Source organism: Tupaia chinensis, unplaced genomic scaffold (genome assembly GCF_000334495.1).
Source record: "Tupaia chinensis unplaced genomic scaffold, TupChi_1.0 Scaffold000185_1, whole genome shotgun sequence".
Lineage (NCBI taxonomy): Eukaryota > Metazoa > Chordata > Mammalia > Scandentia > Tupaiidae > Tupaia > Tupaia belangeri.
Genome location: NW_006159660.1, coordinates 126,212 through 149,039, shown reverse-complemented (window position 1 = coordinate 149,039; position 22,828 = coordinate 126,212). Strand labels below are relative to the sequence as shown.

The following is a 22,828-nucleotide window of genomic DNA, read 5'->3' as shown; positions in this document are numbered from 1 at the left end:
TTTTTGCTATAGGGTGCATGCGCTCGCCAGAAAGACAGAGAGAGAGAGAGAGAGATAGAAAGCGAGAAATCACCCCCCAGGGGGGATGGCCACACCGCAATCTCTTCTCCTCCATTCTCCTCTCGGGATCTTGGGCACACACGCACACATGCCCGGCGTGAGTTTAAGCCACCAGGTCCGGGACACGAAGCGCAGTCGACTACATGGGAGTCCAGCGACATAGCCATTATGCTAACTGCTAGTCCCTTGAACTGTAATACTTCTAATGGAAGGTATTGAAAGCTAATCAATCTAACTCACTTAACAGATCCAGATACAGCTCCAGTAATCCATGGTGTGGATGTTATAAACAGTACATTAGTTAAAGTTACCTGGTCAACTATTCCAAAGGACAGAGTACATGGACATCTTAAAGGATATCAGGTTTTTATCACTTTTTTTTCTTCTTGTTATTGTTAAATTGGATATCTTTCCTGAGTATAAGAAATTATTTCAGGAGAAGTCACAAGATAATGTACCACCAAATAGCAAAGTCTACAAGAAAATCAGCAATGTTTAAGTCAAAAGTCATTATACTTTTCTTGTAGACTTTGTTATCTGGTTGTAAGGATTTGTGTCCTGACTTGAGATATGGATAGGTTCATGTACCTACCGTTTAAACAGAATCCTAACCTGTAATCCTAGGCAAAGTTCCTTGGCATTTCTTTGATTTAAGTTAAAACTGGTTTTCTTAATAGTACCAAGTAAACTTGCTATTGAAAATAGTTAGATTATTTAAGAAATTGTGTGATCAATACAATCTGAGGGAGAAAAGAATGGAAGACAACAGTAGATACCAGAGATAGTGTGAGAAGAGAGTAGGAAAGGACAGATGTCAGAAATAGAGATGGAAAAAAAAAATACTAGGAACTAGAAATGGAAAATGTTTGATAATAACATGCATGACTAAGCCACTATGCAGTATATTCTGGATGGGAAATCATATTTTGTATGCTGTGACAATGCTTAGGGAATGAAGGTAAATTAAGTTAAAAAATGTTTCAGAATAAAAAAAATTAAAACTTTCTTGTGAAATTAAAAAGAAATGCATTAAAAATACCTACTCGATGACTTCAGTAAGATATATAGCCCAAGCTAGGTGCTACTCTACAGGATGTTCATTCTACTCACCGAGGCTTATGTCTAAAGTTGGACTTGTGTTCATGGAAATGTATACGTCAGCTGTGTTTGCTATGAAAATATTTAGATGAATTAAGATCTTTAGTGACTCAATAAAATTTTGGGGGAAAAGAGTATAGAAAGCAAACATAGATACCAGAGACAGTGTGGGAGGAGAGTGGGAGATGGCAGAGGGTAAGAGAGAGGGAATCCAGGATGGGGGAGGGGGAGCAAAACATACAGGAAACAAGAAATGGAAAATTATTTGTTGACAATAACATGTATGTTGATATGCTTGACTGAGCCAATATACAGTGTATTCTGGATGGAAATTCTCATTTTGTATGCTGTAATGATGTACAGTGAATGAATATAAATAAATAAATTTAAGTAATAAAAAAGATAATGTACCACCATGATGGATATGTTAACAAGTCTACATTTTAATTGCAGCTAAATTGGTGGAAAACAAAAAGTCTGTTGGATGGAAGAACACATCCCAAAGAAGTTAACATTCTACGATTTTCAGGACAAAGGAACTATGGAATGGTTCCTTCCTTAGATGCTTTTAGTGAATTTCATTTAACAGTCTTAGCCTATAATTCCAAAGGAGCTGGTCCAGAAAGTGAGCCTTATATATTTCAAACACCAGAAGGAGGTGAGCAAATAACAATAAAGAATAATGCCAACGATGGAAACTGCAATGGTTGTATTAAGCATTTTTTCCTTATTAGTAGTTCATTAATATGTAATTCATATGAGTTAGCATTCAATTACCATAAAAATTTATAATCTAATGAATCTAATATTTTTAGAAATTTACCAATTTATGAATGTTTATTCTCGGTCTTGTGTTTTCTAGTACCTGAACAACCAACTTTTCTGAAGGTCATCAACATTGATAAAGACACTGCCACTTTATCCTGGGGACTACCCAAGAAATTAAATGGAAACTTAACTGGCTATCTATTGCAATATCAGATCAGTAAGTAGGACTAGGGTTAACCTATTAATCTCTCATTTTTGGTTGAGTATTTGGTTTGCTCTATTAATGATATAATGATCAGTGAAGGCCATAGTTTGTAGGCTGCCATCTTTCTTTATGGCACAGGGCTCTCTAAGCTGGTTTGCAGGCCAGACCCAGTTCACTAACTGTTTTTCTGTTTTTTATGTAAAGTTTTCTTGGAACATGGCCATGCCCACTTATTTTCATGTTGCCTGTATCTGCTTTCTCACAAGAGTGGTAAAGTTGAATCATCGTAACAGGGACCACAGAGTATAGTATTCACAATCTATCTCTTGACAGAAAAGTTTGCCAACATTGTTTTAGAAAACAAACAAACAAAAAAAAACAACATACCAATATGTACCAGAAAACATATGTTTAATATTTGTATATGAGAGTCCATGAGAATTCAGAAAAATGCCCCAAAGTGGACCTGGAACATGGTAGTGAGCTGAAGCACATGTAACTCCCTCATTGGCTGAGCCCTTCTGTCTCAGATACATGCTTCCTAACCATACTTCTGTTTGTAGACTCCTGTGTTGGTGGCCTGTTACTTTAAGCCAGTAATATTGAGAGGACCAAAGGGTTGTTTCTGGACCATTATTGAGAAAAATCTCTGCTTACATGCTGCTGTACTATGAGATTGAAATGTTAAGATGAAGAAAAGGTCATTTTAAATTATAGTGGCCCCCTCTCTGTCTTCAAATCACAGCATCATTTCATAATGAAAATTAGGAGACTGAGATCATATAAAAGTGGAGAAGAGTCCTACCACAAAAACTTTAGACTTTAAGTTCCTAAATAACCCAAATATTAGGACCATAGAGACCCCATCTATATTTCTTGAAAAGCCAACCCGATCATAGCTATGATATGCTGATCTGACACCTGAAGACCTGCTGCGGTCCAGGTCACATGGTAGCTTGAGCTTCTGCTGGTCTACACTGAGTTGGACAAATGATAGCTAAAGGGATAATTTGCACAGAGGTAGCACTTGAGCATTTTGAAGGACTCGCTCTGTAGCAGGAGCAGTGCCAAGTATGCTCCCTGTATTAAATCTGAGATCCATACTGCCACTACTTTATGGCTAAGGACATTGAGGCGTGCAGAGTACACTTGCCTATGTTATGCAGTATAGTAAATGTTCATGAAGGATGCAAACCCAGGTTAGTCTAATTCCAGATACTAAGCTCCTACCTTAAACTGTTCCATGAATCAGTTTTCAATAATGTAGAGAGAACTTAAGTAACATTGGAAGAATTTTAAAATATTAATGTTTTGGGAAAGATACATTTTACCCTTCTAAGAAAATCAGCATTAATTAAATTACAACCTTCATATTGATTTTTATGTAAGATGTATATTTATTTATTATAAAGAATTATTTTAATTTTATTCACCATTATTATTATTATTATTATTACTTTAATTTGGCCAGAGAGAGAGAGAAAGAGAGAGGGGAAGTGAGAAAGCAAGCTGCTAGGTCTGAGACTTGAACCATGGTCACCCATGTGGAAGTCCAGGACCTCAACCACAATGCCACCTACCAGCACCAAGATGTACATTTATTTTAAGAACAAATTTTTTAGAACATAGAGGGAAGATGGAATATTAACAATAATAATGGCTGTTATATAGATTGATATGTCTATTTCTTTTGTAAAATAATTCATTATATAATTATTTTGCTATTAATATTAAGTAACTGAGACTTTTTAAGTTGTATAATATGTTCTAAATACTTCATGTTTACATGAGAACTCTACATACACTTTCCTGAATTTTTTGTATTAATTACAGTAGTTTTCCAGTTAACTTTGTGGTCTTTTACAGTTATATTCTCTAGAAACAATGATGATTTTACTTTTTTCTTTCCAATGTCTGGATTCCTAGTTTGTTTGTTGTTTCTTTTCATTGATTTAATTGCATTGTATAGACCAAGGAAGATATTTTTATGTCAGTAATAAGTGCAGCATTTGTTAGTTTGTTTTACCTGTATGGTGTCTTGGAACAAGATTCCAGAAGAGTTTATTCTAGTCTTTTTCTTGTCACTAACAGCTCAATTCTCTTGCACATATCATTTCTTCACTTGAACTATTCTTCTAGTAATCTTATAATACTTTGTGCATTTACACAAAGCTCAAGTCATCACTGGGTTGCAAATTCTTTGAAAGATATTAACTGATTCATTTTTGTCCCTTAACACTTTACATAGTGCTTAGCACACAGTAGATATTTAAAATTAATTTTATTTATTTGTTTGTTTGTTTTTTAAATTTGATATAGGGCACATGTGCACACTAGAGAGAGAGAGAGAGAGAGAGAGAGAGAAAGAAAAGGGAAAAAGCAAGCCACCAGGTCAGGGACTCAAACTATGGTCGTCCATGTGGGAATTCCGTGCTTTAACCACCACAACACCTCGGGGCTCCCACAGTAGATATTTTTAAATGTTTCATTTATTCATTACTTTATTAATTCTACATACACCAAGTACTCATTTGGGGCCACGTACTAAACTAGAAGCCATAGAAGACGCAAGTAAATCATCCAAATTGTCTTCCTAAAAGGATATTGAAAATACTTAAGGCAAGAATACAATGAAGGAGTCAGCAGGTGACTTGGTGAATAAGGTATTAGACTCCCACATGTCCGACCATGATCTGAGTCCCAGACCTGGCAGTTTGCTTTCTCCTTTCTCACTTTCCCTTTCTCTCTCTCTCTGGTCAAATTTAAAAAAAATAATAATAAAAATAAAATGAAATAAAAATTCTTTTAAAAATACATTGAAAATATAATAATGGAGAAAACACATCTTTTTTTCTTCTTTTTTTTAGGTTTTTGCCATTGGTTGTGTGCATTTGCCAGAGAGAGACAGACAGAGGAAAAGTGAGAAATCACTTCCCTTGGTGGATGGCCACACCACAATCCCTTCTTCTTCATTCTCCTTTATGGATTTTAGGCACGCACAGATACATTCATGATTTTCAGGCTTCCACATCTGGGATTTGAATTATGGCTGACCATGTGGGAGTCTAATGCCTTAATCACCAAGGCACCTGCTTGCCCAAGAAAACACGTAATTGTTAAATAGATATGATGAAGGTAGTTGGCTCCTGTATGGTATAGTGATTTAGAATGTGGACACTGGAATCAAAACGTCATTGTTTGCATTCAGGTCTCAGCTAGCCAATTACTAGTTCTAGCTCAGGGCAAGGTATTTATTCCATCTATATCTCAGTTTTCTCTCATGCGATATGGTCATGGTTAATTATATCTATTAAATTAATTGATGTCTACAAATCATTAAGATAACTCCTTGCATCACCGTGAGTAGAAGCAAAAATAAAGGGCAATGTAGCTTGAGTTGTTCAGTATGAAGAAATTTGAGGCATTGTTGTTCACACTTATTTTCTTAGTAAATGATACCTACGAGATTGGAGAATTAAATGATATCAACATTACAACTCCATGGAAGCCCACTTGGCGTCTCTCAAACCTCAATGCAACTACCAAGTACAAGTTTTACTTGAGGGCTTGCACCTCAAAGGGCTGTGGAAAACCAGCCACTGAAGAAAGCTCTACCTTAGGAGAAGGGAGTAAGTACTGGAGGTTTCTGCATGCTGCATCTTTAAACAACTGCCTGAAAAGAATGTCCCATGCTGATCATTGTAAATTAGAAATGAAAATGCCTGTGATCCAACTCTGTCTGACCTTTTGTTTTCCACTGACATAGGCACAGAATTTATTAGTCTTCTTTGGAAAGTTCATATTGACTCAATTTATGGATTTCTGAACAACAGCAGTCAAATCATAGCTTAGTGTATACAAGGTCAGACACCATAATTTTATTTAATTAAAATAAGATATAAGGTCATAAAGTGATTTACTAGCTTTGTAGAGGGGTATTTTTCTTTTGGAACTGTTTCCATCAGAAAAATATTTGTATTTTACTTTGGGGATATTTTGAAACATGGATCTAATACATCTCACTTCCATTAATTCACATGTCAAATTTATTTAACTGTCTGGTAGTTGCCAAACATCTAGCTTGAAACAGCTCATAAATCTATGGTTTCGCTTGTTGAACAAGTCTCCTACTTAGTTATATGTTTCTGTTTTCTCCTACCTCATAAACTTGTCCTTTCCCAAATGATTTTCTCTAAATACAATTTTAACTGTGTTCTTCCTAAGCTTTCTATTATGTCAACAGGACATCAGCTGAGAAATATCAGGATGGAATGATGAGAAAAGGATCAGAGGCCCTGATGTATACACTGATTTTTTTTTTTTTTTAAAGTGTGTGTGGGTTATGCTGGATAGTCATGGGAAGATGTTGGGAAAGAGAAGAAAGAAATGGGAAATAGCAGGAAGGAAAATAGAATCACTTATTTATCATGTAGTGTGTGTCAGTTTTTCCAAATGTTCTAGTGTATAACTTTTCCAAATTCTAAAGTTGAAAAATGGCTAAGGGAAATAGAACCCACATAGCCAAGTGTGATTCAAATCTCAGACCCTACAGCTTAAAAATAGGCCAGGTGCTTATGCATGTAGGCTCAAAAATCCTGGGAGGATGGAGGAGAAAGGATTGTGGTGTGTGACCATACTCCATTGGGTGCTTTCTCTCTCTCTCTCTCTCTCTCTGATGAGCGTACATACTCTCTGGCTTTAAGAAAAGAAAGCATCAATGGAAGAAGCACAGGTAAAAGGAGAAAATAGTGACGGAAAAAATTAAGGTGTTTCTTATTATAAATCTGGGGCCAGCAGATATCATAGTGTTAATGTCACTGGACTCCCAATAGCCAACCAGGGTTTGTGTCCCAGACCAGTGGCTTGAAAATCATGCTGGTCCAGGAACGTGTGTGTGCCTGACCCATGATCCTGGGAGAATAGAAGAGAAGGGCTTGCAGTGTGGCCATCACCCCTAGAGGGTGATTACTCACTTTCTCTCTCATTGTCTCTGTTTTTCTCTCTCCAGCAAGTACTCATGCCCTAAGGCAAACACTTCTTAAAAAAGTCTATATTAAACTATATTCAGGTTTGTGAACCACTGTAAAGCAAATGCACTTATATTTAGTTATGCTGTCACCTTCACTGTCAGTTTGTTTCTCCCTTCCATTCTTCCTACTATAATTACATAATACGAGTCCTTTGTTTTCTTTAGACTCCTAAATATTTAAATCTCCTTTGTATTGGAAAAAATATATATGCACATATATATTTAAATAATATAAAGTTACAAATTATTCTCAAGAGTGTACTGAACACCAGGTGAAATAAAGAACTCATTTATTTACCAATAAAATTTGATTTTTTTGAGAGATTTTTGCTATAGGGCATGTGTGCTTACCAGAGAGACAGAAAGTGAGAAATAACCTCCCCTAGGAAGATGGCCATGCTCTAATCCCTTCTCCTCCATTCTCCTCTCTTGATTTTGGGGATGCACACACACACACCTGACATGAGTTTCAAACTGCTGGGTCAGTACTTGACCCTTGGTCAGCCATGTGGGAATCCAGTGCCTTAACCATTATGCCAACTGCTGGCCCCACAAAATTTGACTTGAAGATGATGGTCGAAAACTTTCTAGTAACTAAAAATATTTTATTTCTCAAGAGCTCAAGGTGGCATTGAGTGTTCAATACAACAAAAATACATCAGAATAGTAGCAGTCTAAGTATATGATTTCCATATTTTTAAAAGAGAGTTCAAGGCACAGAGACAGTTCCTATTTTGATAAAACAAAGATCATATCATGCATGAAAAAATCCTAATCCCATTTTGCTAATTTGCAACATATAAGAAAAAAAATCATAAAATTGCCTTATAGATGTTACATATCCCAGTATGTATGTTGGAAAATTTAGGTTCGGTTGTCTTCATGCTTGGCAAATTGTTCTATAGAAGTTGAAAATGCTGTTTGTGTGTGATCTGATAACTGATGCTACATCTTTTCTGCAAACTGTCTTAAAGCAGATTTCTGCACTTTATGATGTCTCAGTAATTTAAAAATGTTCCTTACTAGTGTGTTTGTGCTCTTTTTCAGGGATCTGCATTTTCAATATTCCAGCTCCTGCCCCCTCCTCTAGTTGATACTTATTTCTCTTCTATAGGCATATTTTGCCATAAGTAGAGGGAAAAAAATAGTGTACTTTCTTGTCCCACTGGATTTCAACATGATCTTTGAAAAAATATATATATTTCTACAAAGGAGATACATCCTGATATCACTAAACCCTCTAAAAAGGATGACTTCTGTGCAGATTGTAATTTACTCCTGTCTTTCCTTCTCCTTGCTCTGCCAAGATAACTCATTTTAAGGTTACTTGGCATTTATTCAGAGAATGATATTTGGTTAACAAACTTTTTTTTTTAGTGTTTTCTGATTTTTATTCCAATTTTAAAGTGGATTGCATCTATAACCTAAGTGGGGGAGAAAGGTGGAGTTAATCAGAATTATTCTTTTTATGTCATTTGTGGTTTGAATAAATGACTTGCTTTGCTCTATTTTTCAAAAACGTGCATTACTTAACATCGTACTAATGGTTCTGTTTTTTCAAGGTCAAAATTAATTGCATTCTGTTTCAATGCTGCTCAATCTAAAAGGCTTTGCTCAGCTATATAACTGGCCTTATTTCTCCTGTGGTGCCATTTTTAATGAGCCCCTTTGGTTATTCAGTTACTATATAATCCATTTTTATTCTATGGTGAAAAGTTATAACTAAATATTGATGTATAACATATAGTCACTTCAAACAGAGTTTTATAACCTCTTTTATTTTCAGTAAGGACACCTTTTATTTCATGTATTAATTGCTAACATTTTTCTGGTGACGTTTCCTGTCATTAATCAATTCCTAGTAAAGCAAGCTGGACCAAAAGCAAAAATAGTTCAGATCATTGGTTGCAATATCAGAAACTGATGTGTATTTAATAAAATCGACTCATTTTTGTGCACTACTATGAGATTCTATATTGATATGATTTTTGTTTTGAAAAGTAGTCATTTCTCCCATCATTTTTAAAATGTCAGTGAAACCATTCCATTCAAATGGACCTATAAACCTGCACTTTACATAGATTACATTTCTACAAATTTTATATATTTAGCATATGAACATATAATGCGATCCCACCAGTATTTATGGAGAAGACAGAGGCAAAAAGAAATATATGTAGTTAGTTAAATTGATAATGTGATATGCTATCAATGATAAAAAGGCAATATTCAGTTTTTCACTGCTTTTGTGAAAATCCAAATTGCACAAAATCATATTTTATAATTTCTGAAGTTTATATTTGATTTTAAACCTTTCATGTGACCAAGCAGATTTATAGCACCATTTCTTCATCATCTTCAATGGCCATGAATTGAGTTCATTTCCATTACTCAATTTCAGGATATGAAAATAAACAAAGTCTTGAAATGTTGGTTTTCTTAATCTCCTGATAGTTTAAGAACTATCTAAGAAGAAAAACCATATAAGTGGCTTCTTATTCATCTCAAATAACATTTCTTTTTACCTTTCATGTCCTGCTCTTAAATGATTACAATTCATATGATTTAACTGTGTACATTTCTCAGGTAAAAGTATCGGGAAGATATCAGAAGGAGTAAATCTTACTCAAAAGATTCACCCGATAGAGGTATTTGAGCCGGGAGCTGAACATATAGTTCGCCTAATGACTAAGAATTGGGGTGATAACGATAGCATTTTTCAAGATGTAATTGAGACAAGAGGGAGAGGTGAGAAATTAGATTACGTTTCTGACAGTCTAAGACACTACATCTATGTCCTGTAGATAATTTTAATGTTACATACATCTTATATTAAAAGTAAAAATATGGAGTACATTAGCTATAAAAATTATAGTATCAATTTATTTTGGCATAGCATTTTAAAATTATGACAATGAAAAATGTTTGATGATGGTCCAATTTTTTCTTTTATTTTTACTGAAATAGTTGCCTAAAAATATCTCCTATTGATTAACACATTGCATAACAAAAACTAAAAAGAAAAACAAAAACCACTGAGGCTCCATGGTAATCTACTCATAACCAAGGCAGCCTGTGCTTTTTCTTGCTTCCTGCTGCTTCTGTATTTAACCCTATGTGCCTCCTGTCCTTACTGGTTTTCATCCTCAGAATCAAGTGTTATTTAAAAGAAGCAGTGTTTTACCAGTATTTCCCCATTCAAATGTCTCCAAATCACATTTCCTCCAGAGTCATTCAAAGGAAAAATAAAAGCGATGCTATATTATATGTTTAGAAATGATGTCTGATTTCCCCAAAGGCAGTTAATGCCAAAGCCTGTTTCTGGTGTTCAAAGTTGTGACTTCTCTTTACATAACAGAATATGCTGGTTTATATGAGGACATCTCCACTCAAGGCTGGTTCATCGGATTGATGTGTGCAGTTGCTCTGCTCACACTCACACTGCTAACTGTTTGCTTTGTGAAGAGGAACAGAGGTGGAAAGTACTCAGGTAAAACCATCCCTTCATGTGAGTTCCAACTTATTACACAGCATTTTCCTGGAGGCATTGTTCAGAGACATCGTTTCATTATTTATTTATTTATTTTTAGGTTTTTGCCTTAAGGCTCACGTGCTCACCAGAGAGAGACAGAAAGCAGGAAAGTGAGAAACTGCCCCCCTTCCAGGGGGCAGGGACTGGCCACGCCACAATGCCTTATCCTTCATTCTCCTCTCAGGATTTTAGGCATGTGTGCACATGCACCTGGCATGATTTTCAAGTTGCTGGGTCTGGGACTCAAATTGTGGTGGACCATGTGGGAGTCCAGTGCCTTAATCAACACTCCACCTGCTGGCCCCTATCTTTTAGTTTTTAGTTCAACATTTATGTGGAATTCAAATTAGCAAACTAGACAAACAATACACTTGAGAGGGAAATACTGCTGAATGAACGAACTAAAAGGAGTATGTATGGTCTAGAATATCGTCTCTGGATGGTTACTAGTTTCTACTACTTAAAATTAGCTCTCCTGACAAGGTGAGTATTCGTGATGCTTTTACAGAGGAGGAAAGATTTCGATCCTACTGCAGTTAGTTTAATGATCAGAATAATGAGAATTTGTTTTTTAATGGCTTATGATTCATCTAGCCAGTATTTATTTATTGGGGATCCATCAGGTGCATAGACCTATCAAGAACATGATCTCTAAGGTTTTTGGAAATTATACAGTAATTTATGCAGTTACATATTCCAGTTTTTCCTCTGAAGACTTGTTATAAGTTATGTTCTCAATGACTAATGACAATTACAGGTAATTCATTGGACACTTTTAGAGATAACAGCATTTGCCTTTGAGTATCTCCAACAAATAGCCATTTGAAGTGTGGGTCCTTCTATAGTCTAAGGAGCTTTTTGAAATCATACCTGTAAAGGAACCACAGATCAGTATTTCATATTGTCGGACAATTAAGAAAATTTCCTAGGTCTCTGCAATTAGTGGTGAAAGTACCACGGAATAGGATGGTTTGTTCATGTTTCTGAGTAAAAGGAGGCATAAGCTTCCTTGTCTTATATCTCACCATTTAAAATAAATCTACATTAATTATTTTTCAGAGATAGAGGGAAGGACAGAGCACCTGCCCTTGGGGTGTGGCCATGCCACAATCCCTTCTTCTATATTTCTTCATCTTTTTGGGATTTGGAGCACACACCTTAAGGAGGGACGCTGGGAGTCAAGATTTGACCATGTGGTCAGTCGTGTGGGATCTAGCTTCCTTAACCACTAGGCCATAGGGCTGGTCCTAAAATAAATCTAAATTTAAAGTGTTGCTATGGATCTGAGTGTTCTGATTGTTGAAGCAATTTTAATTTAGAGAATGATTCAGAACAGCCAAATAATTGATTTTTATATTCACATTGGTTTAATAACAGATCTGATAGGAACCTCTGACATCTTTAAAAATTTTGAATGATGAAATAGATATTTAGTTATTTGGTCTTCATTGAGAGACCGCACTAAGTTAGACTTTTCCAGTGAGATTGTTATGCACATAATATTGAATAATCACATGAAGATCAGCAATTGCTCATGGGCAGAGAAGTAGGACCCAGGAAAATCCTTTTCTTTTTTGTTGTATCAAAATGGTAAGTGATGGATTGTAGGTACAGCCACAAGAACAAACAACAAATGTCCCTGTATAAGCAATTATACCAATGTCATTCTTACTAATTATCCACCTTTTGGCAGTATGTCTTTAAAAATTCTTTCTATTTATATATATATGTATATTTTCTTTTTAGTGAAAGAAAAGGAAGATTTACATCCAGATCCAGAAATTCAGTCAGTAAAAGATGAAACTTTTGGTGAATACAGGTAAATATAAAATTTCTTTTAAAAATGTATGTTAAGTTTTTCGACCTCTTTCCTCAAAACTACACATTCACCAGGGAAATTGTATACTTTCCAAGTTTTCCCAGGACACAGTTTTACTAGATGCCGTGTCTGTCTGTCTGTCTGTCTGTCTGTCTTTCTTTTCTTTCTTTCTAGTTTGCAAAGGTTTTATTTCTGGACACGCATGATGAGATTTTTAACAAATACTTTTAAAAAGAAGCATTAACAATATTAACTAGCATACAATCAACAATATAAGATAAAGTGCTCAATTATCTGAATTATACAACTGTGGACAAAACTCTGGGAAAAAATGCCTTTACAAAATTTTTTTTATGATTATTCATTTAATTTTATTTATTCACTCACTTATTTTAATTTGACCAGAGAGAGACACAGAGAAGGAAAGAGAGAGAGAGAAAGTGAGAAAGGAAGCCACCAGGTCCAGGACTCGAACTGTGGTCGGCCATGTGGGAGTGTCCAGCACCTTAACCACCACACCACCTGCTGGTCCCAAAATGACTTTATAAAATTTGAAAAGGCACAACAGTACTTACTCTATTTTTTTTTAATAATAGACATTTATTTAAAGTAATACACCTGCTGACCAAATTATTTTTAAATTAAATTTTTCAGGTTCGACCCCCACTTCATAAAAATACTTTAAGAACAACTGCATCCATGATTGCAAACTAGTTACTTCTTTGCCCACTCTTCTTTTTTTTTCCCCCGAATAACCTCTTTTAGATATGGTTCAAGGTAGAAATTATCCTCCTCGTATTTTGTCCACTGTTCTTTAGGCAGTATTTGCTGCTTCATGGTCAGGTCCAGGGCTCTCTTAATGCGAAGCATCCTGTCATTATAAAGGTTCTCAGGAAGTCTTCTTATGGCTTCCTTCACATCTTCATTCTCGTATATCGTATCATCTCACATTAGCCCCAGTTAATTGAATCCTGCTGCATTGTGATACCATTTTTGAATACCATCCAGCCATCGACCTGATGCTGAAATGGCCGGCCTGCTCGCCATTTTAACCCAAGAGCAGCACTTACTCTTGAAAATAGTTTCTTCATTATTTTTTACTCTTATTGTCTGGTCCTTAAGTCAATGCAACACTTTTTAAATTTGTTTTTGTAACTATAGCATCTGATTCTGTAGTCAATTACTGTGTCTGTTAGGATAGCCTGGTTAGGAGGCTGTCCACTCCAAATCCTCTTTATACAGGTAAGTTTCCAGTAGAGATTTTTTTTGGTTACTTAGTAGCACAGGCTAATGTTTAAGGATCCAGGGTCACCACAGCTGTGGAAACAGAACTTAGCAAATTGAGTGCTACTCTAACTCTTCCACTTGGAAGTGACACACGTGACCTCTCCTCCCATTCCATTGTCCAAAGGGGCTTCCGTGGTGATGCGTTCATTGCAGTGGGCAGAGGGGCACACCTGCCATCTTTCCCAGATGCTGAGAACTGGGCATAGCTGATGAACAGCACTGGTGAACACTGCCAATGATAAAGTGTTATGTACATTATAATGATTTATCCTCAAATTCTTTAACACATTGTGTTTAGTCATTGTATTTGGTAATGCCTTTACAGTATAAAACTAGTTGATACTTTTTCAAAAATCTTGGGAACCAGCAGTTAGCATAATGGCTATGTTGCTGGACTCCCACGTAGTCGACCATAGTTCGCATCCCGGACCCAGTTGCATAAAACTCACGCAGGGCGCGTGTGCGTGCGTGCCCAAGATCCTGAGAGGAGAATGGAGGAGAAGGGATTGCGTGTGACCATCCCCCCTGGGAGGGTGATTTCTCGCTTTCTGTCTCTATGTCTGTTTCTCTGTCTGGCGAGCACACACGCCCTAAAAACAAACAAACAAACAAAAATCTTGATCAGCAATTTAGAAACTTGTATCATCTGGTACACATTTTACTAGCTAGGAATTACTTTCGTTGAAGTTTTATCCTTCAAACTTCCAAAAATTTTATAATAGTTATATTCTTAAATTGTCAGCCATTTAAAAAAAAAATGAACAAATCTGGGGGCCAGCAGATGGTGTAGTGTTTACATTGTTAGACTCCCACATGGCCAACTGTGGTTCAAGTCCCAGTATTAGTGGCTCCAAATTCACACCAGGTGTGGGCTTGCATACCCAAGATCCCAGGAGGAGAACAGAAGAGAAGGAACTGTGGTGTGGCCATCCCCCTAGGGGGATGATTTCTCATTTTCCCTCTCACTGTCTCTCTTTAGCAAGTGCATGGGTTCTAAGGCAAAAACCCCTTTTAAAAAATGAACAAATCCAAGTTTGTTAACTATATTAAAGAAAGTTCTTTAGTTTCAAAAAACAGATTTGATTAACCTAAACATTTCTTGAATAATATAAGAGTATGTATAGAATCAAAAGTAATGATAGAAGATAAGCCTTGGGGATATGGAACCCCAAAAGTTCATAAAAGCAAGCGAAATAACATTTGTCCTCTGTCTTAGTTCATTTGGGCTGTTATATTAAAATGCCATAAAACTGCCTGGCTTATAAAAAAAGATATTGATTTCTCTTAGTTATAGAGTCTGACGAGTCTAGGTACGGTGAAAGCCCACTCTCTTCTGGCTGTGTCTGCACATGGTGGAAGGGGTGAGGCAGCTCTTTGAGGCCTCTTCTCTAAGGGCAATGATCCTCTTGGTGAGACCCACACCCTCATGACCTCATCGCTGCCCACCTCGTAATATCATCCCATTGGCGACTAGGTTTCAACATATGAACTTCGGGAGAAATGCAAACATCAGACTTTTCAACAGAATCTCCCAACTAAAAAAAAAAATAAAATAAAATAAGAAGTGGATGAATAATAGGAAGTTGTTTCTCTGTAGTAGAAAACTGTTACTCAGAATGACACAAATTGGTTATGACTTTTAAACATTTATTTGTAGAATTGCCATGTGGGCTTCGTGTGTCTGCCTTCGATGCTAATATGAATGTCCTACAAATGACAGGACCTATTAGCACTCATGAATGAGTCTTGCTCTTTGTGAATATGCATATTGGATTTCATTGAACTGTGCTTTTTTCCAGTGACAGTGATGAAAAACCTCTCAAAGGAAGCCTTCGATCCCTCACTAGAGATATGCAGGCCACTGAGAGTGCTGACAGTTTAGTCGAGTACGGAGAGGGAGACCACGGTCTGTTCAATGAAGATGGATCATTTATTGGCGCGTACACTGGGTCTAAGGAGAAAGGATCAGTTGAAAGCAATGGAAGTTCGACAGCCACATTTCCACTCCGGGCATAAGCACGGCACACTTAAACATCACTGCTTCACCCCACCCTTCCGTATTTATCTGTTCAAGAGAGCAAGAACTTTCACATAGGAATAGAAATGCATAGGCCGAAGGTTTCATCCAGAATTAGTCATCCCGCAATTATATTACGGAAAATAGCACTGCCTTCAAAAAATAAATTACCAAGCTCTTCAGGCCTATTATTATTATTATTATTGTTCAGGTGCTCAAAATGCAGAACACAAAAGAAATTCTGTACTGAGATTCACCTCAACTGAATCCAAAGGACCCACTCAGAACTCTCTATATTTGCCTGATTTACCTTTCGGTGTGTTTGCATAGATGTTGCTACTTGGTGGGTTTATCTCTGTATGCACACTTGCATTTGGTCTCTGAGAACTGTCTTGGTGACTTTGCTTCACTACAGGTTAAAAAAATCATAAGCAAAGTGGTTATTTAAAATAGAAAATGGAATATGAATGTCTTATTAAAACAGTTCATTGAATATATACAATCTAAATTTATTATTTAAGTTTTAGTAGCAAGAAAGCATATGTGAACGATGAACTAGTATTTATTAAGCTCCTAACTATTTGCCCAGAGATGGTCACATATAAACAAAGCTATAACTTTTCAGTCTCAACGTGCGTGAATTTTTTTTTATTTCTATCAGTTATGATATTCAGGAGCATACTTGCTTTTTTTTTTTTTTTTTTTGGCCTTTTTATGGTCACATATAAACAAAGCTATAACTTTTCAGTCTCAACGTGCGTGAATTTTTTTTTATTTCTATCAGTTTTGATATTCAGGAGCATAGTTGCCTTTTTTTTTTTTTTTTTTGGCCTTTCTTAGGACTAAACTCAGCTGCAAAGAAACAATGGTCAGAAGGTATTTGATGAGAGAACAGGACTACGGTGTCCATCCTTCTGGATTCTAATAGCTATATCTATTTAATATCTTCATTTCTAAATTGACTGCTTTTACCTTGTTTCATTGTTTATAGAATGGTATGTGAGCATATATTTCATGAATGCATTGTACATATTCTGTTAATATTTACACAGTTTAAAATATAGATGTGTTTTATTTTAAAGTGAGATAAAGAACATTAACAAGCATGTCTGTACAGCTAGAATTTACAGTAAGATACCGTTCTTCATAATTCCAGAGCTACAACCAATAACGTGAGGTTTCAAAACTGAAGACTTTGTATAACATGTTTGGATGTTGTCCTTATATTGCTTTTCCTGAACAGTCTCAAAATAAAATATCATATAAATATTGAGGGAAACGTTTTCACATTTTTTAAAGTAAGTTTTTGTTGTTGAATATACTCCCACCCAGCCCCCCACCCCAGAAGCTGTTTATGCTAGGAATTTCTGTACATGTGTTTGCCTATATCATATTTTGAACATCTTTATATTGAATTTTTTTTTTCTTTTCTATGTTCTCCTTCTGTCAACGTCAGTACAAACTCAGAGAATTTATTTCCTGGCATGTGAACTACTAGTCCTTTTAAAATTGTATGTGAAAGTGTTTTAGAAATAGGGTAAAGGACTATGCTTACGTATTGGTTGAATTTAGTGTTCAGCTTCTCTTTTTATGGAAATGATTTTTAACCTTGCCCTGAAATTCCACACAATATTTAAGTGAAATGCATTCACAGATTTTAATTTTGAGGTTGTAATTATTGGTGTATACTGTTAGTACTCCACTTTGATTTAGGTGACCCACTATATGTCTTGGGAACCAAAATGAGGGGCATTAATAATGACCAATGCTGCAATGCACATGGAATATCTAGTCCTTTTTCATCGTCCCTTTTAACCTCATGTGCCATCTTAAATACATAGGCAGTGAAAGAATGTCTTATTTCAAACCATACTTCATGGACTCAAGATTTGATCAGATTTTTGGAAGGCAGGATTTCCTAAGTGAGAAGGCACCTTGGTCCCTTATCCCGTGTGAATGTGAGGACCACACATCAGTCAGTACAGCTTGCGCTCCATCTGGTTTCTAAGATGAAACTTCTCTGGAGAAAGTATCACCGTGTTTTGATTTCCTTGGGAAGAATGGGTGGTGCTTAGCTACTGAGGAGGTGAAGGATGGGACTTTCAGGTTTAATTCTGCTGTTACTCTACTTCTTCTTTGTCATCCATCAGAAAGTGATTTTAAAAGAGCCATGCAAGTTGGAAATAATGTAAAAAAAAAAAAGTAGATTCATTAGAAATTTAACAATATTTACGTTAGAAGGTAGCACAAATCCTGGAATGTTTACTCTTTCTCTACATCAGTGTTCTCTTTTAGCTGCCTGAGAAGCAAAGGTATTCCTGCTCATATTTTCCGAATGCTCCCACATATGGATTGAAAAATTAGACTGGATTATGACTACCTATTGCTATCACTCTATTACTCTTCCCTGATACTATTTGGCTTCTAATGGGAATCTTCAGCACAAATGGAATGTATTCATGAATTTCCCTGATTTTAATTATACAATGATGTTTATATGTTTTATGATTAAGAATAAGCTATAAATGAGGGAGGGAAAAAGCCCAAATAAGATAAAATGGATTTAATTCTTTCCCCTCTGAAAATGAGTAGCAGAGTCTATGAGATGCAATAATGATTATAAACATGTGAAAACTGATTTGCAAAATGCCCACTGAGAGATAAGATAGCAGCCAATGTGGAGAACTTAGTTTTTAATTGGCTTTACGCTTTCTCTAGTCTACTGTCATTATTATTTTAATGCAATAGATTGTATAAAATCTCCAGATGGTTAGTGGGGATGAGTTTCTACAGCTGCCCAAGGGTCAGGAAAAAACAAATTCTCTTCCTGGTTCCAGCACTGATTTTGTACATAAACCTAGGCAAGTGGCTTGACCCCTTTGCTTCAAAGTCTCTCAACTCTAAAGTGCTAATAATCGTCTCAGTTACCTTATCTTTGTCACAGGGTGTTCTTTTTTACGAAGAAAATTTGAAAATGATAAAATCTAAGATGCCTTTCATTCATAGAAAACCTATGATCTAATAATGTGTCTAAAATTCACCCCCCCACACATACCAACTCAACTTTTTCCTGTGAGCACATAAATATATTTTTATAGAAAAACATCTACAGAAAATAAATCTACTGTTCAATGAGCAGTATGATTTGCACATGCCATTGAAAATGATTAATCAGAAGAAAATTAAGCAGGGTCTTTGCTATACAAAAGTGTTTTCCACTAATTTTGCATGCATATTTATAAAAAAAAAAGAATGTGCATTTGGTGGATGTATTCTATTCGTAAAAAGGCATCTGATATTTTAGATGTACCCATGTTTATAAAAATGTAGAGCACAATGAAATTATGCTGGAAATCTCAAATAATATTTTTTTCCTATTTTATACTCATGGAAGAGATAAGCTAAAGAGAGGACAATAATGAGAAATGTGGGTGTGTTTTTGTAAGCATTTAAACATAATTGCCAATTGAAACCCTACATATGTTTACATGCCATTGAGAGATGATTCTTGTAACAATTTTAAATAGGTTATTATGGGGTTGGGTTTGTAATCTGTGTTAGTAAACACCCTAGTGTTCCTATAGTGAAATAAATAGAGTTGAGCCAAAGCTTACTTCGTTTTGTACCTTAAATGGTTTGATTACACCATCAAAAGACATACAAGGTACATAGGACAGGTTCACCTAATTACCCTTTTTTCCTGGCTTAGATTAATATTCATAGTAAAACTTTATTAAAATGTGTTTGTATTGTAGGTGGTGTTTGTATACTGCTTATGAATATGTATGGTTTAAAACTATTTTCATTATACATAAAATTCAACTTTCCAAATAAAAGTTCAACTTCATGTACTCTAACAATGTCTGTATTCTTTTCTATCCAGTTAAGCGGAATTAGAATTTACATATTTACATATCAATTTTCACTTCAGTGATCCTGGAATATCTATAAAGGAAGTATAAATGAATACAGTACAAATGAGGTATAAATAAAACATTTTCATTTATATAACTGTATTCATAAATATCGTTGTCCTTCCTTATCCATGAATTTACTTTCTGTGGTTTCTGTTACCTGTGGAAAATGGTGGTCTGAAAATATTAAATGGGAAATTTTAGAAATAAACAATTCATGTTTTAAATTGGATGCTTCTCTGAGGAGCACGATGAAATTGGCTCTATCCTGCTTTGTCCCATCTAGGATGAGTCAACTCTATATACAGGGTATTCACACAGAATATGCTATCTACTCTATAGTTACTAAAAAACCCACAGTGTGTGTGTGTGTGTGTGTGTGTGTGTATGTGTATATATGTATATGTACGTATGTGTGTGTGTGTGTGTTTATGTGTGTGGGTATATATATTAAAGTGAGGTTTGATACTACCCAAGGTTTCAGACTTCCACTGAGAATCTTCCACAGATAAGGGGATGTGGGGGGGACTGCTGTAGACCATTCAAAATCATTGACATCTATAAAATGTAAAATGCCAGAAAGTTTGTACTTATGATGAATATAAATGTAAGATAAATACATGGTCATGTTTTGGGGCCAGCAGGTGGCATAGTGGTTAAAGTGTTAGACTCCCACATAGTTAATCATGATTCAAGTCCTGGAACTGGCAGCTTGAAACTCATGCTGGGCATGTGTGTGTGTGTGTGTGCCCAATATCCCAAAAGGAGAATGGAGAAGAATCAGTGGTGGCATAGCCATCCCCCCCAGGGGTTGATTTCTCACTGTCTGTCTCTCTGGCAAGCATATATGCCCCATAGTAAAAATCTAAACAGAGAAAAAAGAAAAATGTACATGTAATATTTTTCAAGAAAATGTCTAATATGTCATACTTTCAGATAAAGCTATGAGATAATTTCGACAAAGTCTTTTAGAACTGTAATACTTAGGGTCCAGCAGATGGCATAATGGTTATGTTGCTTGACTCCCACATGGTGGACCATGCTTCAAGTCCTAGACCCGGCGACTTGAAACACACTGAGCGTGCGTGTGTGTGTGTGTGTGTGTGTGTGAGTCCAAGAGCCAAGGAGGAGAAAGGAGAAGGGATCTCAGTGTGGCTATTCTCTCAAGGGGCAATTTCTGGTTTTCTCTTTGTCTCTCACTATCACTCCAGTGAGCACACGTGCCCTATAGCAAAAATCTCTCTCTCAAAAAAGAGGAATACTTAATCTGGTTCAACAGTCAATCTATTAAATATTGTGATATTGGGGCCAGCAGGTGGCATGATGGCTAAGGTGCTGGACTCCCACGTGGTCAACCACGGTTTAAGTCCTGTACTTGGCAGTTTGAAAATCACAGTAGTTGTGTGTGCCCAATATTCTGCGAACAGAATGAATAAGAAAAGATTGTGGCGTGTCCATACCCCGCTTGGGGGTGATTTCTCGCTTTCCTTCTTTCAGTCTCTATCTCTCTGGTGTGGATGCATGCCCTATAGCAAAAAAAAAAAGAAAAAGAAAAAGAAAAAGAAAAAGAAAAAAAGCCTAACACACATATACGTGTGTGTAAAAGTCGTTTTATCTTGACTAAGCATGTTGTATATGTTATCACATTTAGCCCTTGAACAACCTCCTTTAAGATTAGAATTAGAGCTCAAAGAGTTAAGTTACTGAGTGGTACTGGAATGAACTAGAACTAGAAATTAAACCCAGAGCTGTTTGATTCCCAGACCCAGGCTGCTCATCCTTATACTAGGATAGTCTTTCATTTCTGCACTCCTCCACATTGCCTTAGAAGTACTCAAGAAAGAGAAGTTGAAGCTTAATGTGACTAATTGATAATTTTTACAAATGTCTTGGTTATATGTTGTCAAGACATTCAGTAGGGGAAACAATACTTGAGAAAACAGTGTGTGTGATCTAAAAAATGATAATTCAAATAAATCAATTAAACCCGTCTCACACATAACACATTCCACTCACTCCTTTGAGAAACTGGAACAGAATAGAAGAATTGTTATCAGAAGTGGCTTTAAAAATAACGGCCCTGAATTTTTAAAGTTGAAATTGTGACTCTTTATCAGAAAAGTCAGAATCTATGGTGGGACATGTCTTATTTTGCTCTTCTTATTTGTTTCCTCATAAAATACAACACAGAACATTGTCAAACTATATATCCTTGGCTTCGTGGCATCCTGGATATGGAGAGCCCTCTTGTCAGATAAATCAGACAAATATCAGGTAAATGTTAAGTTCAACCACTTTTCAAGGACGTTTAGTTTAGCATGTTGCCAGGCATGTGTCAGTATATTGAGGTGTGTGTCATCCTCACATTCACTTATAATGTAAAGCAATATCATATATATATATGTATACACACATATATACAAACACACATATACGTGTGTGTGTGTGTGTGTGTGTGTATTTATATATTTACATGAGGAAAGGAAGGCTAAAATATATAAATTCCCAAGTGTTACCTGAAAGAAATAATATACTGCACTGCAGTTCAAATGCAGATGCTCCTATACTTCCTGCAGGGTTACATCCTGATAAACCCTTCATAAGTTGAAAATAATGTAAATCAAAAACACATTTAATACACTTAACCTACCTTCTTAGCCTAGTCTACTTTAAACATGCTCAGAAAACTTATAATATTTAATAGACTAGTCTACAATTGGGAAAAAATAATCTAACACAAAATCTGTTTTTATAATAAAATGTGTAATACCACATGCAATGTATTAAACACCTTACTGAAAGTGAAGGAAACAAAAAGATTTCATGAGCACTAGAAGAATAATTTTCACTGAATGTGTATTGCTTTTGTACCATCCTAAAGTCAAAAAATTAGAACATGAGCCATCCTAAATTGGGGACTGTCTGTATATAAATTTTATTCACAAGTGGGAAAAACTGTTTTATTGACTGGTCTATTTTTAATGAAATGACAGATCAAAAATTTGTCATAGTGATTATCAATATAAATTTTTCCCAAAGGCCTTAAATCGTTGATGCTGTGAAAATTAATAAATTATATTCAAAATATTTGGGGAATGC

The 22,828-nt window shown here is 35.7% G+C and overlaps 1 protein-coding gene and 1 pseudogene across 1 annotated transcript in view; one reads left to right on the top strand and one right to left on the bottom strand.

The window, feature by feature from the left end:
• Positions 1–16,336, top strand: part of CHL1 (cell adhesion molecule L1 like) — a 250,099-nt gene extending 233,763 nt beyond the window's left edge. Inside the window, 8 exon segments of the mRNA XM_014587141.2 lie at positions 308–423; positions 1,612–1,816; positions 2,021–2,143; positions 5,581–5,760; positions 9,747–9,908; positions 10,519–10,650; positions 12,439–12,511; positions 15,598–16,336. Coding sequence (XP_014442627.1) covers positions 308–423; positions 1,612–1,816; positions 2,021–2,143; positions 5,581–5,760; positions 9,747–9,908; positions 10,519–10,650; positions 12,439–12,511; positions 15,598–15,814 — 1,208 coding nt within the window. The 3' untranslated portion in view covers positions 15,815–16,336.
• On the bottom strand, positions 13,226–13,558 carry LOC102491412 (cytochrome b-c1 complex subunit 7 pseudogene; annotated as a pseudogene).
• Positions 16,337–22,828: the final 6,492 nt, after the last annotated feature.